The sequence below is a fragment of the Vicugna pacos genome, chromosome X (assembly GCF_048564905.1).
Source record: "Vicugna pacos chromosome X, VicPac4, whole genome shotgun sequence".
NCBI classification, from domain to species: Eukaryota; Metazoa; Chordata; class Mammalia; order Artiodactyla; family Camelidae; genus Vicugna; species Vicugna pacos.
Window position 1 is genome coordinate 6,591,787 of NC_133023.1, and position 22,784 is coordinate 6,614,570.

Sequence of the window (22,784 nt, forward strand, 5' to 3'; positions counted from 1 at the left end):
GAGAGATAAGAGAAGAGAGGTGAGAGGAGAGTTTTGGGAATCCCTGTGAGCAGATAGGAAAGATTTGGAAATTGTTGTCTGGACACGGGACAGGGTATATTTTGAAATACTTACGAGGAGAGAGGATAGAGGAGAGATTGAGAAGCAATTATGTGGAGAGAGGAGGAGAGATTTGTAAACATTTGTGAGGAGGCAGTAGAGATTCTGGAATACTTATGAGGAGGGAGGTGATAGCACAGAAGAGATATTTGGAAATCGTTATGACAAGATACTAGAGAGCTCAAATTAATAAAACGAGAGATGAGAGGACAAAATTGGAAATCATTATGAGGAGAAAGGAGAGATGTGGAAATCGTTATGAGGACATAGCAGGAGAGATCTCAAATTAATTAAGAGGAGAGATGAGAGGCGAGAGATTTGGAAATAATTATGAGGAGAAAGGAGAGATTTGGAAATCATTAGGCAGAGAGAGGTTAGAGGAAAGATTTAGAATTGATTATGTGGAGGTAGGATGAGAGATCTGGAAACAGTTTTGAGGTGAGAAGAGAGACTGTGGAATACTAAACAGAAGAGAGGTGAGAGCAGAGAGCAGAGATTTTGAAATCGTTACGAGGACACAGGAGATGGGAGATTTCGCAATCGGTATGAGGAGAGAGGATAGAGGAGAGATTTAGAATTAATTATGTGCAGATAGGACGAGAGATCTGGAAACAGTTGTGAGGAGAGGGGAGAGATAAGAGAAGAGAGTTGAGAGGAGAGTTTTGGGAATCCTTGTGAGCAGATAGGAGAGATTCCGAAATCGTTATCAGGAGATAGGAGAGATTTGGAAATCGTTATGAGGACATAGGAGGAGAGATCTCAAATTAATTAAGAGGAGCGATGAGAGGCGAGAGATTTGGAAATCATTATGAGGAGAAAGGAGAGATTTTGAAATCGTTATGAGGACAGAGGTTAGAGGAAAGATTTAGAATTGATTATGTAGAGATGGGATGAGAGATCTGGAAATAGTTGTGAGGAGAGGGGAGAGATAAGAGAAGACAGGCGAGAGGAGAGTTTTGGGAATCCCTGTGAGCAGATAGGAAAGATTTGGAAATTGTTGTCTGGACACGGGACAGGGTATATTTTGAAATACTTACGAGGAGAGAGGATAGAGGAGAGATTGAGAAGCAATTATGCGGAGAGAGGAGGAGAGATTTGTAAACATTTGTGAGGAGGCAGTAGAGATTCTGGAATACTTATGAGGAGGGAGGTGATAGCACAGAAGAGATATTTGGAAATCGTTATGAGAAGATACTAGAGAGCTCAAATTAATAAAACGAGAGATGAGAGGACAAAATTGGAAATCATTATGAGGAGAAAGGAGAGATTTGAAAATCGTTATGAGGAGAGAGGTTAGAGGAAAGATTTAGAATTGATTATGTGGAGATGGGATGAGAGATCTGAAAATAGTTGTGAGGTGAGAGGAGAGACTGTGGAATACCAAACAGAAGAGAGGCGAGAGCAGAGATTTCCAAATCGTTATGAGGCGAGAGGAGGAAAGAGATGAAAGGAAATACTTATGAAGAGAGATGAGAAAAGAGATATTAGAAATTTCTGAGCACAGCAGATAGAGGAAAGATTTAGAATTAATTATTCAGAGAGAGGAGGGGAGATTTGTAAACATTTGTGAGGAGACAGTAGAGACTTTGGAATACTTATGAGGAGGGAGGTGATAGCGCAGAAGAGAGATTTCGAAATAGTTATGAGAAGATACTAGAGAGCTCAAATTAATTCAAACGAAAGATGGGAGGACAAAATTGGAAATCATTATGAGGATAAAGGAGAGATTTGGAAATCATTAGGCAGAGAGAGGTTAGAGGAAAGATTTAGAATTGATTATGTGGAGATAGGATGAGAGATCTGGAAACAGTTGTCAGGTGAGAAGAGAGACTGTGGAATACTAAACAGAAGAGAGGTGAGAGGAGAGAGCACAGATTTTGAAATCGTTACGAGGACAAAGGAGATGGGAGATTTCGAAATCGGTATGAGGAGAGACGATAGAGGAGAGATTTAGAATTAATTATGTGCAGATAGGACGAGAGATCTGGAAACAGTTGAGAGGAGAGAGATTGTGGAATAGTAAAGAGAAGAGAGGTGAGAGCAGAGTTTTGGGAATCCTTGTGAGCAGATAGGAGAGATTTGGAAATTGTTGTCTGGACATGGGACAGGGTATATTTCGAAATACTTACGATGAGAGAGGATAGAGGAGAGATTGAGAAGCAATTACGCGGAGAGAGGAGGAGAGATTTGTAAACATTTGTGAGGAGACAGTAGAGATTCTGGAATACTTACGAGGAGGGAGGTGATAGCACAGAAGAGATATTTGGAAATCGTTATGAGAAGATACTAGAGAGCTCAAATTAATAAAACGAGAGATGAGAGGACAAAATTGGAAATCATTATGAGGAGAAAGGAGAGATGTGGAAATCGTTATGAGGACATAGGAGGAGAGATCTCAAATTAATTAAGAGGAGAGATGAGAGGCGAGAGATTTGGAAATAATTATGAGGAGAAAGGAGAGATTTGGAAATCATTAGGCAGAGAGAGGTTAGAGGAAAGATTTAGAATTGATTATGTGGAGATGGGAAGAGAGATCTGGAAACAGTTGTGAGGTGAGAAGAGAGACTGGAATACTAAACAGAATAGAGGTGAGAGTAGAGAGCAGAGATTTTCAAATCGTTACAAGGACACAGAAGATGGGAGATTTCGCAATCGGTATAAGGAGAGAGGATACAGGAGAGATTTAGAATTAATTACGTGCAGATAGGACGAGAGATCTGGAAACAGTTGTGAGGAGAGGAGAGAGATTGTGGAATAGTAAAGAGAAGAGAGGTGAGAGCAGAGTTTTGGGAATCCTTGTGAGCAGATAGGAGAGATTTGGAAATTGCTGTCTGGACACGGGACAGGGGAGAATTCGAAATGAGGATAGAGAAGAGATTGAGAAGCAATTATGCAGAGAGAGGAGGAGAGATGTGTAAACATTTGTGAGGACACAGTAGGTATTTTGGAATACTTAGGCGTACAGAGGGGATAGCACAGAAGAGAGATTCCGAAATCGTTATCAGGAGATAGGACAGATTTGGAAATCGTTATGAGGACATAGGTGGAGAGATCTCAAAATAATTAAGAGGAGAGATGAGAGGCGCGAGATTTGGAAATAATTATGAGGAGAAAGGAGAGATTTGGAAATCATTAGGCAGAGAGCGGTTAGAGGAAAGATTTAGAATTGATTATGTGGAGATAGGATGAGAGATCTGGAAACACTTGTGAGGTGAGAAGAGAGACTGTGGAATACTAAACAGAAGAGAGGTGAGAGCAGAGAGCAGAGATTTTCAAATCGTTACGAGGACACAGGAGATGGGAGATTTCGCAATCCGTGAGGAGAGAGGATAGAGGAGAGATTTAGAATTAATTACGAGCAGATAGGACGAGAGATCTGGAAACAGTTGTGAGGAGACGGGAGAGATAAGAGAAGAGAGGTGAGAGGAGAGTTTTGGGAATCCTTGTGAGCAGATAGGAGAGATTCCAAAATCGTTACCAGAAGATAGGAGAGATTTGGAAATCATTATGAGGAGAAAGGAGAGATTTGGAAATCATTAGGCAGATAGAGGTTAGAGGAAAGATTTAGAATTCATTATCTGGAGGTAGGATGAGAAATCTGGAAACAGTTGTGAGGAGAGGAGAGAGATTGTGGAATAGTAAAGAGAAGAGAGGTGAGAGCAGAGTTTTGGGAATCCTTGTGAGCAGATAGGAGAGATTTGGAAATTGCTGTCTGGACACGGGACAGGGGAGATTTCGAAATAAGGATACAGGAGAGATTGAGAAGCAATTATGCAGAGAGTGGAGGAGAGATTTGTAAACATTTGTGAGGAGACAGCAGAGATGTTGGAATACTTATCAGGAGGGAGGTGAAAGCAAGTAAGAGAGATTTGGAAATCGTGATGAGGAGATAGGAGGACTGAACCCAAGTTAATTATGAGGAGAGATGAGACAGGAGAGATTTCAAATCGTTCTGAGGAGAGAGGAGAAAAGAGATAAAAGGAAAGATTAACGAGGAGTGAGGATAGAAGAAAGATTTAGAACTTACTATGTGGAGATAGGATGAGAGATTTCAAAACAGTTCTGAGGTGAGACGAGAGATTGTGGAATACTAAACGGAAGAGAGTTCAGAGGAGAGAGCAGAGATTTTGAAATCGTTATCAGGACACAGGAGATGGGAGATATCGAAATGGTTATGAGGAGAGAGGACAGAGGACAAATTTAGAATTAATTATGTGGAGATAGGATGAGAGATCTGGAAACAGATGTGAGGAGGGGGGAGACATTTGGAATACAAAAGAGAAGAGAGGTGAGACCAGAGAGGAGAGTTTTGGGAATCCTTGTGAGCAGATAGGAGAGATTTGGAAATCGGTATCAGGACACAGGAGACGGGACATTTCGAAATAGTTATGAGGAGACAGGATAGAGGAGAGATTGAGAAGCAATTATGCAGAGAGAGGAGGAGAGATTTGTAAACATTTGTGAGGAGACAGTAGAGATTCTGGAATACTTATGAGGAGGGAGGTGATAGCACAGAAGTGATATTTGGAAATAGCTCTGACAAGATACTAAAGAGCTCAAATATTTAAACGAGAGATGAGAGGACAAAATTGGAAATCATTATGAGGAGAAAGAAGAGATTTGGAAATCGTTAGGCAGAGAGAGTTTAGAGGAAAGATTTAGAATTGATTATGTGGAGATGGGATGAGAGATCTGGAAATAGTTGTGAGGTGAGAGGAGAGACTGTGGAATACCAAACAGAAGAGAGGCGAGAGCAGAGATTTCCTAATCGTTATGAGGCGAGAGGAGAAAAGAGATGAAAGGAAATAGTTATGAAGAGAGATGAGAAAAGAGATACTATAAATTTCTGAGCACAGCAGATAGAGGAAAGATTTAGAATTAATTATTCAGAGAGAGGAGGGGAGATTTGTAAACATTTGTGAGGAGACAGTAGAGACTTTGGAATACTTATGAGGAGGGAGGTGATAGCACAGAAGAGAGATTTCGAAATCGTTATGAGAAGATACTAGAGAGCTCAAATTAATTCCAACGAGAGATGGGAGGACAAAATTGGAAATCATTATGAGGAGAAAGGAGAGATGTAGAAATCGTTCAGAGGACACAGGATAGGAGAGATTAGAAATACGTATCAGGAGACAGGAAAAGGGAGATATTATGAAGTATTTATGAGAAGAGAGGATACAGGAGAGATGTAGAATTAATAATGCGGAAAGAGGAGGAGAGATGTGTAAACATTTGTGAGGAGACAGTAGAGACTTTGGAATACTTATGAGGAGGGAGGTGATAGCACAGAAGAGAGATTTCGAAATCGTTATGAGAAGATACTTGAGAGCTCAAATTAATTCAAACGAGAGATGGAAGGACAAAATTGGAAATCATTATGAGGAGAAAGGAGAGATGTGGAAATCGTTCAGAGGTCACAGGACAGGAGAGATTTAGAAATACGTATGAGGAGACAGGAAAAGGGAGATATAATTAAGTATTTATGAGAAGAGAGGATACAGGAGAGATTCAGAATTAATACTGCGGAAAGAGGAGTAGAGATGTGTTAACATTTGTGAGGAGACAGTAGGTATTTTGGAATACTTAGGCGTAGAGAGGGGATAGCACAGAAGAGAGATTCCGAAATCGTCATCAGGAGATAGGAGAGATTTGGAAATCGTTATGAGGACATAGGAGGAGAGATCTCAAATTAATTAAGATGAGAGATGAGAGGCGAGAGATTTGGAAATAATTATGAGGAGAAAGGAGAGATTTGGAAATCATTAGGCAAAGAGAGGTTAGAGGAAAGATTTAGAATTCATTATGTGGAGATAGGATGAGAGATCTGGAAACAGTTTTGAGGTGAGAAGAGGGACTGTGGAATACTAAACAGAAGAGAGGTGAGAGTAGAGAGCAGAGATTTTGAAATCGTTACGAGGACACAGGAGATGGGAGATTTCGCAATCAGTATGCGGAGAGAGGATAGAGGAGAGATTTAGAACTTACTATGTGGAGATAGGATGAGAGATTTCAGAACACTTGTGAGGTGAGACGAGAGATTGTGGAATACTACAGAAGAGAGTTCAGAGGAGAGAGCAGAGATTTTGACATCGTTATCAGGACACAGGAGATGGGAGATATCGAAATGGTTATGAGAAGAGAGGACAGAGGACAAATTTAGAATCAATTATGTGGAGATAGGATGAGAGATCTGGATACAGATGTGAGGAGGGGGGAGACATTTGGAATACAAAAGAGAAGAGAGGTGAGACCAGAGAGGAGAGTTTTGGGAATCCTTGTGAGCAGATAGGAGAGATTCCGAAATCGTTATCAGGAGATAGGAGAGATTTGGAAATCGTTACGAGGACGTAGGAGGAGAGATCTCAAATTAATTAAGAGGAGAGATGAGAGGCGAGAGATTTGGAAAGCACAGAAGAGATATTTGGAAATCGTTATGAGAAGATACTAGAGAGCTCAAATTAATAAAACGAGAGATGAGAGGACAAAATTGGAAATCATTATGAGGAGAAAGGAGAGATTTAGAAATCGTTATGCGGACAGAGGTTAGAGGAAAGATTTAGAATTGATTATGTGGAGATGGGATGAGAGATCTGGAAATAGTTGTCAGGTGAGAGGAAAGACTGTGGAATACCAAACAGAAGACAGGCGAGAGCAGAGATTTCCAAATCGTTATGAGGCGAGAGGAGAAAGGACATGAAAGGAAATACTTATGAAGAGAGATGAGAAAAGAGATATTAGAAATTTCTGAGCACAGCAGATAGAGGAAAGATTTAGAATTAATTATTCAGAGAGAGGAGGGGAGATTTCTAAACATTTGTGACGAGACAGTAGAGACTTTGGAATACTTATGAGGAGGGAGGTGATAGCGCAGAAGAGAGATTTCGATATCGTTATGAGAAGATACTAGAGAGCTCAAATTAATTCAAACGAGAGATGGGAGGACAAAATTGGAAATCATTATGAGGATAAAGGAGAGATTTGGAAATCATTAGGCAGAGAGAGGTTAGAGGAAAGATTTAGAATTGATTATGTGGAGATAGGATGAGAGATCTGGAAACAGTTGTCAGGTGAGAAGAGAGACCGGAATACTAAACAGAAGAGAGGTGAGAGGAGAGAGCACAGATTTTGAAATCGTTACGAGGATAAAGGAGATGGGAGATTTCGAAATCGGTATGAGGAGAGACGATAGAGGAGAGATTTAGAATTAATTATGTGCAGATAGGACGAGAGATCTGGAAACAGTTGAGAGGAGAGAGATTGTGGAATAGTAAAGAGAAGAGAGGTGAGAGCAGAGTTTTGGGAATCCTTGTGAGCAGATAGGAGAGATTTGGAAATTGTTGTCTGGACATGGGACAGGGTATATTTCGAAATACTTACGATGAGAGAGGATAGAGGAGACATTGAGAAGCAATTACGCGGAGAGGGGAGGAGAGATTTGTAAACATTTGTGAGGAGACAGTAGAGATTCTGGAATACTTATGAGGAGGGAGGTGATAGCACACAAGAGATATTTGGAAATCGTTATGAGAAGATACTAGAGAGCTCAAATTAATAAAACGAGAGATGAGAGGACAAAATTGGAAATCATTATGAGGAGAAAGGAGAGATTTCGAAATCGTTATGAGGACAGAGGTTAGAGGAAAGATTTAGAATTGATTATGTGGAGATGGGATGAGAGATCTGCAAACAGTTGTGAGGTGAGTACAGAGACTGTGGAATACTAAACAGAAGAGAGGTTAGAGCAGAGAGCAGAGATTTTCAAATCGTTACAAGGACACAGAAGATGGGAGATTTCGCAATCGGTATGAGGAGAGAGGATAGAGGAGAGATTTAGAATTAATTACGTGCAGATAGGACAAGAGATCTGGAAACAGTTGTGAGGAGACGGGAGAGATAAGAGAAGAGAGGTGAGAGGAGAGTTTTGGGAATCCTTGTGAGCAGATAGGAGAGATTCCGAAATCGTTATCAGGAGATAGGAGAGAGTTGGAAATCGTTTCGAGGACGTAGGAGGAGAGATCTCAAATTAATTAAGAGGAGAGATGAGAGGCGAGAGATTTGGAAGTAATTATGAGGAGAAAGGAGAGATTTGGAAATTATTAGGCAGAGAGAGGTTAGAGGAAAGATTTAGAATTGATTATGTGGAGATGGGATGAGAGATCTGGAAATAGTTGTCAGGTGAGAGGAAAGACTGTGGAATACCAAACAGAAGAGAGGCGAGAGCAGAGATTTCCAAATCGTTATGAGGCGAGAGGAGAAAAGAGATGAAAGGAAATACTTATGAAGAGAGATGAGAAAAGAGATATTAGTAATTTCTGAGCACAGCAGATAGAGGAAAGATTTAGAATTAATTATTCAGAGAGAGGAGGGGAGATTTCTAAACATTTGTGAGGAGACAGTAGAGATTCTGGAATACTTATGAGGAGGGAGGTGATAGCACAGAAGAGATATTTGGAAATCGTTATGAGAAGATACTAGAGAGCTCAAATTAATAAAACGAGAGATGAGAGGACAAAATTGGAAATCATTATGAGGAGAAAGGAGAGATGTGGAAATCGTTATGAGGACATAGGAGGAGAGATCTCAAATTAATTAAGAGGAGAGATGAGAGGCGAGAGATTTGGAAATAATTATGAGGAGAAAGGAGAGATTTGGAAATCATTAGGCAGAGAGAGGTTAGAGGAAAGATTTAGAATTGATTAGGTGGAGATGGGAAGAGAGATCTGGAAACAGTTGTGAGGTGAGAAGAGAGACTGGAATACTAAACAGAATAGAGGTGAGAGTAGAGAGCAGAGATTTTCAAATCGTTACAAGGACACACAAGATGGGAGATTTCGCAATCGGTATAAGGAGAGACGATAGAGGAGAGATTTAGAATTAATTACGTGCAGATAGGACGAGAGATCTGGAAACAGTTGTGAGGAGAGGAGAGAGATTGTGGAATAGTAAAGAGAAGAGAGGTGAGAGCAGAGTTTTGGGAATCCTTGTGAGCAGATAGGAGAGATTTGGAAATTGCTGTCTGGACACGGGACAGGGGAGAATTCGAAATGAGGATAGAGAAGAGATTGAGAAGCAATTATGCAGAGAGAGGAGGAGAGATGTGTAAACATTTGTGAGGAGACAGTAGGTATTTTGGAATACTTAGGCGTACAGAGGGGATAGCACAGAAGAGAGATTCCGAAATCGTTATCAGGAGATAGGAGAGATTTGGAAATCGTTATGAGGACATAGGTGGAGAGATCTCAAATTAATTAAGAGGAGAGATGAGAGGCGAGAGATTTGGAAATAATTATGAGGAGAAAGGAGAGATTTGGAAATCATTAGGCAGAGAGAGGTTAGAGGAAAGATTTAGAATTGATTATGTGGAGATAGGATGAGAGATCTGGAAACACTTGTGAGGTGAGAAGAGAGACTGTGGAATACTAAACAGAAGAGAGGTGAGAGCAGAGAGCAGAGATTTTGAAATCGTTACGAGGACACAGGAGATGGGAGATTTCGCAATCGGTATGCGGAGAGAGGATAGAGGAGAGATTTAGAATTAATTACGTGCAGATAGGACGAGAGATCTGGAAACAGTTGTGAGGAGAGGGGAGAGATAAGAGAAGAGAGGTGAGAGGAGAGTTTTGGGAATCCTTGTGAGCAGATAGGAGAGATTCCAAAATCGTTACCAGAAGATAGGAGAGATTTGGAAATCATTATGAGGACGCAGGAGGAGAGATCTCAAATTAATTAAGAGGAGAGATGAGAGGCGAGAGATTTTGAAATCATTATGAGGAGAAAGGAGACATTTGGAAATCATTAGGCAGAGAGAGGTTAGAGGAAAGATTTAGAATTGATTATGTGGAGGTAGGATGAGAAATCTGGAAACAGTTGTGAGGAGAGGAGAGAGATTGTGGAATAGTAAAGAGAAGAGAGGTGAGAGCAGAGTTTTGGGAATCCTTGTGAGCAGATAGGAGAGATTTGGAAATTGCTGTCTGGACACGGGACAGGGGAGAATTCGAAATGAGGATAGAGGAGAGATTGAGAAGCAATTATGCAGAGAGAGGAGGAGAGATGTGTAAACATTTGTGAGGAGACAGTAGGTATTTTGGAATACATAGGCGTAGAGAGGGGCTAGCACAGAAGAGAGATTCCGAAATCGTTATCAGGAGATAGGAGAGATTTGGAAATCGTTATGAGGACGCAGGAGGAGAGATCTCAAATTAATTAAGAGGAGAGATGAGAGGCGAGAGATTTGGAAATCATTATGAGGAGAAAGGAGAGATTTGGAAATCATTAGGCAGAGAGAGGTTAGAGGAAAGATTTAGAATTGATTATGTGGAGATAGGATGAGAGATCTGGAAACAGTTTTGAGGTGAGAAGAGAGACTGTGGAATACTAAACAGAAGAGAGGTGAGAGCAGAGAGCAGAGATTTTCAAATCGCTACGAGGACATAAAAGATGGGAGATTTCGCAATCGGTATGGGGAGAGAGAATAGAGGAGAGATTTAGAATTACTTATGTGCAGATAGGACGAGAGATCTGGAAACAGTTGTGAAGAGAGGGGAGAGATAAGAGAAGAGAGGTGAGAGGAGAGTTTTGGGAATCCTTGTGAGCAGATAGGAGAGATTCCGAAATCGTTATCAGGAGATAGGAGAGATTTGGAAATCGTTACGAGGACGTAGGAGGAGAGATCTCAAATTAATTAAGAGGAGAGATGAGAGGCGAGAGATTTGGAAATAATTATGAGGAGAAAGGATTGATTTGGAAATCATTAGGCAGAGAGAGGTTAGAGGAAAGATTTAGAATTGATTATGTGGAGATGGGATGAGAGATCTGGAAATAGTTGTGAGGTGAGAGGAGAGACTGTGGAATACCAAACAGAAGAGAGGCAAGAGCAGAGATTTCCAAATCGTTATGAGGCGAGAGGAGAAAAGAGATGAAAGGAAATAGTTATGAAGAGAGATGAGAAAAGAGGTATTAGAAATTTCTGAGCACAGCAGATAGAGGAAAGATTTAGAATTAATTATTCAGAGAGAGGAGGGGAGATTTGTAAACATTTGTGAGGAGACGGTAGAGACTTTGGAATACTTATGAGGAGGGAGGTGATAGCACAGAAGAGAGATTTCGAAATCGTTATCAGGAGATAGGAGAGATTTGGAAATCGTTATGAGGACATAGGAGGAGAGATCTCTAATTATTTAAGAGGAGAGATGATATAGGATAGATTTCGAAAAAATTATGAGGAGATACGAGCGATTCATTACTACTTATGAGGACACAGGAGAGGAGAGTTTTGGAAATTGTTATTAGAAGACAGGAGAAAAGAGATTATAGGAAAGAGTTATGAGCAGAGAGTATACAATAGAGATTTAGAATTCATTATGTGGAGAGAGGATGTGAGATATCGAAACAGTTATGAGGAGAGAGGAGAAAAGATACATAGGAAAGTGTTATGAGGAGTGAGCATAGAGGAGAGATTTCGAATTAATTATGTGGAGATATGATGAGAGATATGTAAACAATTGTGAGGAGAGAGGAGAGATTTGATAATAGTTATATGGGGAGAGGAAAGAGGGAGAGATGTGGAAATAGTTTTGAGGAGAGATTAAGGGAAAGTTATCAGTATAGAGGATAAATTTCGGACTACTTAAGAGGAGAGACGGACAGCACTAGGAGAGATTTAGAAATCGTTTTGAGGAGCGAGCAGGAGACATTTGGAGATAGTTATTTGGAGTGAGGAGAGATGAGAGAGGAGAGATCTGGAAATAATTATGAGGATATAGGAGCAATTTGGAAAGAGTTTTGAAGAAAGAGGAGAGGTTTGGGAATAGTTATCAGGGGATAGGAGAGAGCAGATAGGATAGATTTTTAAATTGTTATGAGGAGATGGAATGATAAAGTCCAATTAGTTTGAGAAGCAAGGAGAGAGGAAATATTTAGAAATAGTTATGAAGACACAGGAGAGAGGAGAGATTTGGAAAGAGTTATGATGAGAGAGGAGAGATTCCGGAATAGTTAGGATGTGAGAGGTGAGAGCACAGAGGAGAGATTTAGAAATTGTTACGAGGAGAGGGTAGAGACGAGAAATTTGGAAATAGTTATGACGAGAGTGGAGACATTTTGAAATAGGTATTACGAGAGAAGAGAGAAGAAATATTTGGGAATAGTTATGACGAGAGAGGAGAGAACATAGAGGATACATTAGGAAATAGTTATGATTAGAGAAGAGAAAATAGAGGAGAGTTTTGGAAATAGTTATGAGGAGGGAGGAGAGATTTAGAAATAGTTATCGGGAGAGGAGAGAGCAGAAGAGATATGGAAATTGTTTCGAGAAGAGTGGAGACATTCGGAGATAGTTATGAAGACAAAGGAGAGAGAAGAAGAGATTTGGAAACAGTTATGAAGATAGTGCAGAGTGGAGGAGAGATTTGGGAATAGTTATGACAAAATGGTTTTAGATGGGCCTCACTTACGCCTCGTAGTCTTCCTTTCCCTCAGGCCCAGTTCTTATCCCACTGGGTTTCTCAGGTGTAGAACTGACGCTGGAATGCAGAGTTCTTTAGAAGGATCTGCTGACTTGAATTGAGGACAAGGTGACTTCTCTGCTGGCCCCAAAGGACTGCTCCTTACCCTCAAAGACAGGGTCTGTGCGCCCCAGCCCTGCAGAGGGATCCCAAGACATTAAGTAAGTAATGTTCACGTCTCTCAAAAGCATCACCCTCCTGAATGGGCCATACATGGTGGGTGGGCTTGATCCGTCCCATGTCCCGTGGCAGCACAGTGAGCCACCTTCTCAGTCTGTGCCAGCTGAGGTGGCATGCCATCTCTACCAGACTTGATTGTCCCTCCGTAACAACATGTTCAGTTACCTTGAACGCTGAAATACTGCCCGCCAGCCCCCATGCTGGGTAGTCAGCTCCGACACTCACCCCCAAAGAAATCCTCAAACTCAACCTGACTGATTTCTGCCCACATGCCCCTTAATTGTTCCCTCAAACTAATTGGTTTGGCATTATCTGGTCAAAAAAGAACCTTTTGAAATATGGCATCCACCAGGAATGTTCTGGCCCCGAGAGGGGACTGCTCGTACCAGGCTGGCAAAAGCCCTCCCAGCTGCGACCACCCCCGTAACCAAGTCTGGCCCCCTCACTGCTCTCCACAAACCGGCCTCAGCGTCTGCTCCTGCCTCGCCCGTTATTCACGTCTGTGCTGACGTCACTGTAGGTGCCCCACACATTTTTCTCCAATTAAAGGAATAGAATTTTACCTTAAAAAGTCACTAGTAGTCCCACCAGTCAGATGCATCTTGTGTTGTACCTTCCCAGCGTACTTTATGACAAGGAAGAGTAAGACGACACCTACATACTTACAGTATCGTCTGCGTCTGAAATTCAACCCTCCACGAACGTTTTCCCAGGTTACTAAATACTCGTCCACATCCACGTCTGGTAAGTGCTGTGGTGAGTGGATTACTTTAATGCCCCTAGGTAGGACTGTGTGGGATGTACCAGAATTAATCCTCCATCGCTTCACTTTCCTGAAGTCTTTTCTCTCAAAAAAAGAAATCACACTCTTGACAAATAACTGTTGAATAGTCAGGCATCATTAAAAGAAAACATAATCTCAAGTCGTAAGCACAGCGTTGAGTGAAAGCAGCAGTCCCACAGGAATGCCTATGGCATGATTCCTATTTTGAAAAACAAATTTAACTGGCGCTTTGGGGTGCTTTCTGAGGTGAAAACTCTAAAAAGAAATGAGGAATTAGTGATGCTGTGTATCTCAGACTGAGCGCTGGCTCTGCGGCTGTTTGCTCTGTGATAATATGTGCTCTTTTCTTTATGAATGTGCTTCTTCACAATACAAATAGCTTTCAAAATTCATCACCCCTCTAACGCAGTTAAAAATGTCTATTCACAACTCTGATTATATTATACATACTAGTGGGTAATGTGCTATTCTTGCTCGATATATTCTGATCATTTTTCCTTTTGGTCACATTTTGTTGTAATGGCAACTAGAATGGCCATAATCAAAAACATTAAAACTACCACAATGTTGGAGAAGATATGGAGAAACTGGAACCTTCCTTTTCTGGTGGGAATGTAAAATGGTGCAGCCAGTTGGTAGAACAGTTCAGAACTTTCCAGAGTTAAACGTACACTTACCATACGACCCACTAATCCATCTCCTTGGTACCTGCAGGAGAGAGAGGAGGACATATTACCATACAAAGTTTCACATAGAAATGTTTATAGCAGCATTGTTCATAATAGCCAAAACTTGGAACCAGTCCAAACGTCCAGACACTGACACATGTCTAAACAGACTGTGGTACATCCATACAATTGACGACTGCATTGCCATCAAGGGAGCCAAGTACTCACACGCTACGACACGGATGCACCTTGAAAACACTATGCTAAGTGAAAAGAGTCAAACACAACATTAGCACACCTCGTATGACTCCAGGTATATTTTGCACATGGGCACATAGCTCCCTTGTATGGAAGTAGCACGAATTGTTTAACCGAACCCTACTGCCGGACTTGAAGTTTCCCATTTTTAAATATTACAAACAGTGTGGTGGTGACCATCTTTGTGACTAAGTGCGTGTGGCCAGTCTTAATTACGTCTTTAGACAGATGCCCGGAAGTAGAGCTGCAGGTGTGAAGGGCTGTGCCTTCTCAGGCTTTCGGTAAACAGGGCCAGTCACCGGGTTTGCTGGGTCTGCGCTCCCTCCAGCAGAGCGCGGGGGTCAGAGGTCTCCATCTTCAAACGCAGCCCCTCTCTCAGACCCGGCGCTTCCCCCTGAAATGCAGCACGTCCCTCTCCCGTGGCTCACTGCTCACCCGCGGGGGGTGCTCCAGGCACGAGGGGCCCACTCTCACCATGCCCTGGATTTGTTTGCAGCGCCCCCGGGTATGCGGCCACCACGCCCTTGCTCAACAGTAACAGCGAACGCCAGCTAGCCGGCTTCGTCGTCATCACCATCGGATGGACCCCGGGCACCGCGGCCGTGGGCCTGGCGGAGTGTCCAGGGCGGTACAGCGACACTGCCGCGCTCTCCCCGCCGGCCCGGCCCGCGTGGGGATGCGGTGAGCCTGCGTCTTCCACCACATCCACGATGCCAGCCCGGCCACCCCGTGTCACCACTGCACCTCCCGGGACACACCTCCCTCTCCATATCCTTATTGCTCAAAGTCTCCTTCTGATGGCCAGCATCCTCGGGCTTCTGGGAAAAGCCTTCATCATCTTTGCGCTTAGGAACGTGTACCTGGGAATTGTGTGGACGAGGGCCGCCTGTAATCCATTCACTGCCTCAGGAACTCTGAACGTAGCTGCCAGCCTCTGTATCTCGATGACGGTGGTCTGGAATTACCGCTCCGTGATGAATGAAGAGGAGGTTGCCTTCCCACCGCCTCTCAACGTGCCCTTCAAGCCAGATACTCGGCAAACTGGTGGCGACGTCCTCCTGCGTGTGTGGCTGCCTTCACGCTGTTTGTAGGGGAGTTTGGTTTTCCTCTCTTAAAAACTCCCCCTAGAGAGCCACATGCGTCCTGCTGTTCCAGAAAAGTAAAATTCCTCATTGCATCAGAACCAAAACCTCCAGGAGTCTACACGGAGTATTACCCGGATGCCCTGCAAGGCCTCAGGATCACGGCAAAGGTAGTTTGGGGCAGAAAATGGTTGTGACTCTCTGTGTCTGAATTTGATTCATTGGTTGGTTGACTAAAGAACATTTCATTAAAAGTCTTGCCCACCTGCCAGTTGGTCTTACTGTATCTGCATTTTAATTATTGTCAAATAAATAATCAATACTACACACCTAGTGTGTAGAAGTAAGTTTCTGAAATTCTCACATCTTACACTTCTACAGAAAAGAAATGACCTCAATTCCTATGGCATGGTCATAACATCTATCAGATAAAATGTTCCAAAATGTGCAAAATATAAGGAATCCCCCCACATCCACTACCCGACTCAACCATTACCAAGATTCTGCCATATTAGCTTTATCTCTTCTCTTGCCCTATTTTAATCCATTTTTCTTTTTCTAAAGGATTTTAAAGTGAACCCCAGACATGTACCCTCATCCCCCCAATACTGAGATAATATACTTCAATATTACTCTCTAACAAATGGACATTTCCTTGCACAACCATATTCTACCTAAAAAACATTAAGAATTATTCCTTCCTATCAAATACTTAGAATTTTTAATACCTTAAAAATAACTCTATAGTTTTGTTTTTCCCACACAAGGTGTTCACTTTGCCTCTTAGGTCTTAATCTAAAGCACTGCCCCTAAGGACACTATGAACTCATCTACAAATCAGAAACAAACTTGCAGACATAGTAAATAATCTTATGGTTACTGGGGAAAGGGGGTAGGAAGTGATACATTTGGGAGATTGAGATTTGCAAATGTTAGCCACATATATATAAAAATAGGTTTTAAAAAAAGTTTCTTCTGTATAGCACAGGGAACTATGTTCAATATCTTGTAATAACTTTTAATGAAAAAGAATATGAAAACAAATATAAGTATGTATATGCATGACTGGGACATTGTGTTGTCCACCGGAAATGGACACATTGTAATTGACTGTATTTCAATTTAAAAATAAATAAATAACGCACTCCCCCTACCGCACCCCTTCTGCCCTTTAAGAAAATGATTTGGACTTGCTGAAGAAAGTGGGTCAATTGCCCTGCCGTTAAGTGTTTTATCGCTTGAGGCTGACTCTGGGTGAGCTCTTTGAGGGACAGTATTTCAAAGGGGCTGCCTCGTACTTCACACGGAGTGCATTATGCCTGGCTGTATACATTAACTGTCCTTAGTGATGCGAAGACTGATGGGTGGACCACGAGGGGAAAGCCTGATCTCTTCTGTAAATTTCATCAAACTTCCATCTAACAGTTTCATCTATTGATGGTCCTTGTTTGAATCAATTATCGCACTAAGGATTACAAGTGGGGACTTTCTCATATGAACATTCTTTAGTATTTATTAGCTGGGATGCTTTTGTAGAGAACTCTCTGTTAGCAAGCATGGCTACTTCATTACTCTAAAATTTAGCTCATAAAAAAAGGTAAATGCTTCATTTTTCCCCTTTAATTGTTCAATTTCTAGAGTAAGGAGGGAGAATGCCCCGAAATACCTTTGGTGTCGATCTGTATATATTTATTTTTTTAATTGTTTCCCCTACCTCAGTTTTCCTTTTCATCCTCTTCTTTTTTGAGTATCAACCCTTGAATACGAAATCAAGATTATTTCCATGTTTTCATTACAGAAATTTTCAGACACATTAAAAAATCAACGATTATCTCAGCTTCCAGAATTGTCGATATGCGGCCGGTCCTATTTCCTTTCTACCATCACTGACTCTCACCCACCCCAGCCTTGGATTATTTTGTAATAAATCCCTGGTAGTGTATTATTTTATCCATAAATATTTCAATACACATTTCTAAAAGGACTCTTTAAGATAATCACCTTGTCATTAACACACCAAAGTTAACAATAATTTCCTACTGCATTCAAATACCTAGTCAGTGTTCAAATTTACCTAATTATCTCATAAATGCTTTTGACAGTAACTTGTGGGTTTGCATGTATTCAAAATGTTTCCCTCAATGGCACTTGTTATTCCTTTTATGATCAAATTGTGCCCTTCTGGGCAGTGGAGCCGCAGGGACACGTGTCCTCTGATATACCTCTACTGGTATTATTTTAAGATTCAAAAAAAAACCTTTATTCTAGACAATCGTACTATTTACCTCAACTCTTCACTTAATAAAATTCTTTCTGTGAAAATGATTTTCCTCAAGAGCGAAATAGTGAAGAAGAGTACATAGCAATACAATTAACAACTACGTGTCAAATGTTAGATGCTGAAATTAAAGCACATTTACTCTGTACCTAATTACCTTTTATACCAGTTGCTCTTAATAACCTCACAGAAATGCTGCCCAGAATAATTCCAAACACATAAAATTTTATGCAGGTTCAGAACTCTCTTGAAGAGAATCTATTCATGGATCTCATTTTCAAAGTGACAATTTCCAAAAACTGATTTGTTGTTTCATGGACATGCTAGAAACTCCCCCTTCTCATAATTCTCAGCTCATTTTTTAAAGTCAACTTTACTAGTTAAAAGCCTACCTAGAATATTAATAAGCACAGATAAACCCGCCTTAAAATCATTTAACAGCTGTCAGTGATGGTTTCTACCTTTAAAGTTTAAGAAAAAAGCATTTTTAGTAAAATCAAATCATTACTGAAGTCATTTTCCTTTCAAGAAACATGGCTAGAAAGCATGTTAATATTTGAATGGGAAGGATTTCACTGCAGAAGCACTATCTTGGGAGCAAAGCAAATTCTAAATGCAGTAAGATCATGGGGCCATCTTTACAGTCTGCAATAGTAAGACATTAAGCCAGCCAGTGGCCTGGAATCTGTTTGCTTACGTGTTTCTTGAGTTTCTTCCACGTCCAAGAGCTTGCCATCGTTACACTGAAGTTCATGGATGATCTAAGAAGAACAAGGTATTGTTTTTAATCTCAGTTCCAGTTTATCTTCAGTTTTTCCTTTACTATGTTTGAGAAAAGTTCTGTCCTTTCCCAGAGCCTGTAGTTCTTTTCTGGCTCATGCCTGTTTGGATGATGCTGGACTACTTCTGCAAAAGCATTGGACTCTTGACAGTTTTTCCCATACTTGTTTTGCTAGAAAAATCTGCATTCTGCATTAAGAATTTTTTTTCACGTTCTCCAGCTATGCTGTATTATATATCACGGTAAATTTTTTTTGAATTTTTCTGGTTCTGAGATTTACGTATCAGCAAGGGTTTGCCCATTGGAGGTCCACATGGCGACAGTGAGCTCAGAGTATCCCTCCCTCCTGGAATCCAGACTTGCTCTTCACTAGCCAATTAATTCTCTGACCATCCCCATCAGTTAAGAGGAGGTGCTTCCTATAACTCACAGTCAGTCATGATTTCCATGGCCTGCACAGTGGTAGGGATGGTAGTTCCTATTAGTTGTTTTTGTTTTGCTCTCAACAATAGTTTAAAAATCATGCTTTAATAACAGTGTTACTGAAGTTTAAATCATATACCATAAAATTCACCCTCTAACATGTACTAGTGGTTTAGTACACTCACATAATTGTGCAGCCACTATGACTGACTATAGAACATTTTCATCAGCCCCAAAAGAAAGCCCATTAGCAGCCCCCATTGGCATTTGGGGCTTTCTTTTTTGTCCCTCAACAAGATGTACCAGATGCATCTTGTACATTTCAAGTCCAAGACCTTAAATCAGCTATGCCATTCCTCCAATGAGCCCTAGACATGGAGATGGTATTTCAAAACCACAGTTTGCACACTGATGGTGCTCATTCTACAGGGTTATCAATATATCTAGGTATTTTAGTGAACAGAACTAGGATATACATATTTTAAGAAGAAAAGAATCCTATTATAAAATTATTTTTAATTCAACCTTAACTTACAGAATTTTTATTTAGCTGCAATTTTATACTGCATTTCTTTTTCCCAGGTTGAAACCCCAACAATATTAACATACTTATTTACTCTGATATATAAATTTTAAAAATAATATTACTAATATTGTTATTAGCCATAAGACTACTAAATAAAGTTTAAGGGCTCTTTAAAGTCCTTTTTGTCTCTATAATTTATTGTATTAGGTTTATGTAGTCAAAATACTGCATTCTAAAATTTTTTGGTATAATGATGGCTATAGAATTAACCATTAATGGTAGTTGTATGGTTATATCACCAACTTGGTAAGAAATTAAATTTGCTTATCTCTTTTTCTATTTGTAGGGATTACTCTGGTGTTTTTGACAGTTTTATTTTTTGAATATGTGAAATATTTATATAATTTCAAAGTCAATTGTGCTTTGTAGAGTTAGGTTTCTAATAGAAGTGCAGCCAGTCAGGAGACTAGACGGGCATTTGACATTTTGCAGAGAAACCACACAATTATTGATCCCCTCGATTTTCTCTGTTGGGGGAGCCTCCTACTTAGAAGAGGAGACAAGAGAACTCTGGAAAAGGCATATGGCTTTTTTCTTTCAGGCTCCACAAGTCTCACCCTGTTCCCCTAGAGGAAGAGCACGTTTCCCAAGGAGAATATGCAGAGGACATTTTGATAGTGTGTGACATCTCCAATAAGACACCTCAGTCATGTGAATAATGAGCCTGTGGACCAATTAAAAAAAAAAAAGCTCTCCAGCAGATAATACTATTACCTGCAGAACTGCATCAGAAGACCTGGAGTTTCATCCCAGCTCCATTTCTGACCAAGGACAAGCCACTTCGAATCTCTGTATTTTGATCCCTCATGTGGAAGATGGGAGCCACCTGCCCTGTACCCTCTCTCTGGCACAGGAACGCCATGCTTCCCAGAGCCTCATTCTCATTCCTTTCTGCTGACAGACGGACAAGCCCTAGGAGTATCATTTTCTGATTATCCCTGCAACTTACTCCCAAGGATTCAAATTGAAAAGAAATCCAAATAAGTTGATCCACAATCTAGGTTTTGCTTCATCAAAGATGTTTGGTTTATGCAAAATACATCAAGACATTTTTAAGGTGTGCCCAAAAGAAGCCAACATGTAAAGGTGGAATTTTAGGGGGGAGGATAGTGCTCAGTGGTAGAGCACAGGCTTAGCATTCCTGAGGTCCTGGATTCAATCCCCAGTGCCTCCATTAAGATAAATAAATAAACCTAATTACCTCCCCCCCAAAATAAAAAATAAATAAAAGGGGAATTTTGAGCAAATGATGGGTAGAAAGAGTAAATAGGCATGGTTTGCTATATGCAACATATTATACATCTTCAAGGTCAAGTTTATCGTTTTTAATTATAAACATCTGTTGGTTTTTTCCCACAAAAAACATATAAATTATAGAAAAATAAGTAAGAATGAAAGTCTCTACCTTTCTCAATTGATCTCCCTAAAATTACTTTGTGTGCATCCTTCTCAACTTTTAAAAAAAGTATGTACATATCTATTTGCATATACATAAAGAAAATTACAGCTGTTCTTCTTTTGACACAAATGGTTATACCATGCGTATTATTACTCATTTTGCTTTTTTAGTATAATGCAGAAGTTTCTTCAGACAATGCATATGGACTAATCAGTCTTAGTAATGCCACGTAAAATTCCACTATAAATGTGGATGCACCATTATTTATTTAAGCATTCTTCTATTAATAGACATTTAGGTTATTTCCAATTTTTCTCTATGATAAATGGTGCTGAAACTAACATCTCTCTCTATATATTTTTGCAAACTCTTATAAATGCCTTAGTATCAATTCCTGGAATTGGAGTTGGTGGACAAGAGGTATGAACACTTCAGAAAGATACTGTCAAATTGTGTTCCAAAAATGCCTTGCAAATTAATACTCCCACTGTGATCACAGATTTCTAGGCATCATTTATTCTTACATAAAATATTTAGAATAATAATTGAAGGCCAATACATACATAAAACACTTGACTATAACTTTTAGACAAGAAGGACAAGATGTAAATAATGAACAGTGTGTAACCTGTGGCTCATTCTATCTGTTTATTTTTTCTCTTTGATGCTCCTGGCTTGACTTCATGACGCCTCTACCTCGTCCTCAGTCAACCTGAAATGAAGCACTTGTTCTTCAAAGTGATGGGCCTTTTTCTTAGTTACTTGGCCTGGGGTTTCGGCATAAGCCTAGCCAGAAGCAGAGCCTGGCACATGTGGGAGTTTGATAGCAAGACTGTTCCCATTGTGTTCATTGGACTTTGGGAACCTTTCTATTTTCAGAAACTTAACATCTCTGGCTCAATAGCTGAGTTGCCGATGCATAGCAAGATCAACTCGAGCTGGGTCATTTCAGATGAAATCTGGTGTGGGCAGGACCTGATGCTGCTGGCCAATTTTATGATGTCTGCAGTCCTGATTTTCAGCTCAGTGGCATTTTCAGTCAGCTGGATCAAGGCCCCGTACCCAGGTTTCCTCCAACTGCACTACAACACTGCTGCCTTCTTCCTTTTACTCAGCTGTAGTTGTACCATGATTACCGTGAGCTGGAATTTCACTGTGGAATTTTATGGTGAAACCATCCTTGACTTTCCAATTACCTTTTCTATTAAAAGAGAAATGCTAACAAAGAAATGTTTCTCTTACACGTTCCCACTAGGAATCACAACTACTATCCTCTCACTACTAAGTGCCACCATGTTCTCCTGTGAAACATGTCCAGTCAAACAGTGGACTCTAGTGAAACCCTTGGCTGTGGTCAACTATAGAAAACAAGAAGTCTGAACAAAGGCCTACTCTTTGGAATGGTTGGGGATAGGTTTCTTGAAGAAATTTCTACATATGTGTCGTATTGTCATAACCACTTTTTTATGTAAAATAAAATATATTTGGTTTTTCAGGGTGCATCTGAAGTTTATATTCTCTTCTGTTTATCTGTTCCATGGAAGCTTTTCACTTCCTGAAATCCACAGGCAAACATTCTGTACACACATTTTTAAAAATCAAAGGCAGGGAAGGTTCCCAAGACGGTGGAATAAGAAGAACCTGAGCTCACCTCCTCACAAGCACCCCCAAAATTACAACTATTTACAAAGAAACTATTGATGAGAAAGACTGGAACCTACTAGAAAAGACCTTATACAA

The 22,784-nt window shown here is 40.5% G+C and overlaps 3 protein-coding genes across 3 annotated transcripts in view; all 3 read left to right on the forward strand.

The window, feature by feature from the left end:
- LOC107035041 (E3 ubiquitin-protein ligase Midline-1) overlaps nucleotides 1-15,187 on the forward strand; it is a 363,662-nt gene extending 348,475 nt beyond the window's left edge. The window contains exons 8-10 of the mRNA XM_072956626.1: nucleotides 12,610-12,766; nucleotides 13,407-13,529; nucleotides 14,992-15,187. Of these exons, the coding sequence (XP_072812727.1) occupies nucleotides 12,610-12,667 (58 nt within the window). The 3' untranslated portion in view covers nucleotides 12,668-12,766; nucleotides 13,407-13,529; nucleotides 14,992-15,187. The remainder of the gene's footprint in view (nucleotides 1-12,609; nucleotides 12,767-13,406; nucleotides 13,530-14,991) is intronic.
- On the forward strand, nucleotides 14,724-15,586 carry CLDN34 (claudin 34). Its single transcript, XM_072956711.1, has 2 exons — nucleotides 14,724-14,776; nucleotides 14,992-15,586. Exons 1-2 carry the CDS (start codon nucleotides 14,724-14,726, stop codon nucleotides 15,584-15,586), a joined length of 648 nt encoding a protein of 215 aa, XP_072812812.1.
- LOC102541959 (uncharacterized) lies at nucleotides 15,571-22,424 on the forward strand. The gene is made up of 2 exons (XM_072956712.1): nucleotides 15,571-15,747; nucleotides 21,752-22,424. The coding sequence occupies exons 1-2, from the start codon at nucleotides 15,716-15,718 to the stop codon at nucleotides 22,422-22,424; spliced, it is 705 nt and encodes a 234-aa protein (XP_072812813.1). The 5' UTR covers nucleotides 15,571-15,715.
- Nucleotides 22,425-22,784: the final 360 nt, after the last annotated feature.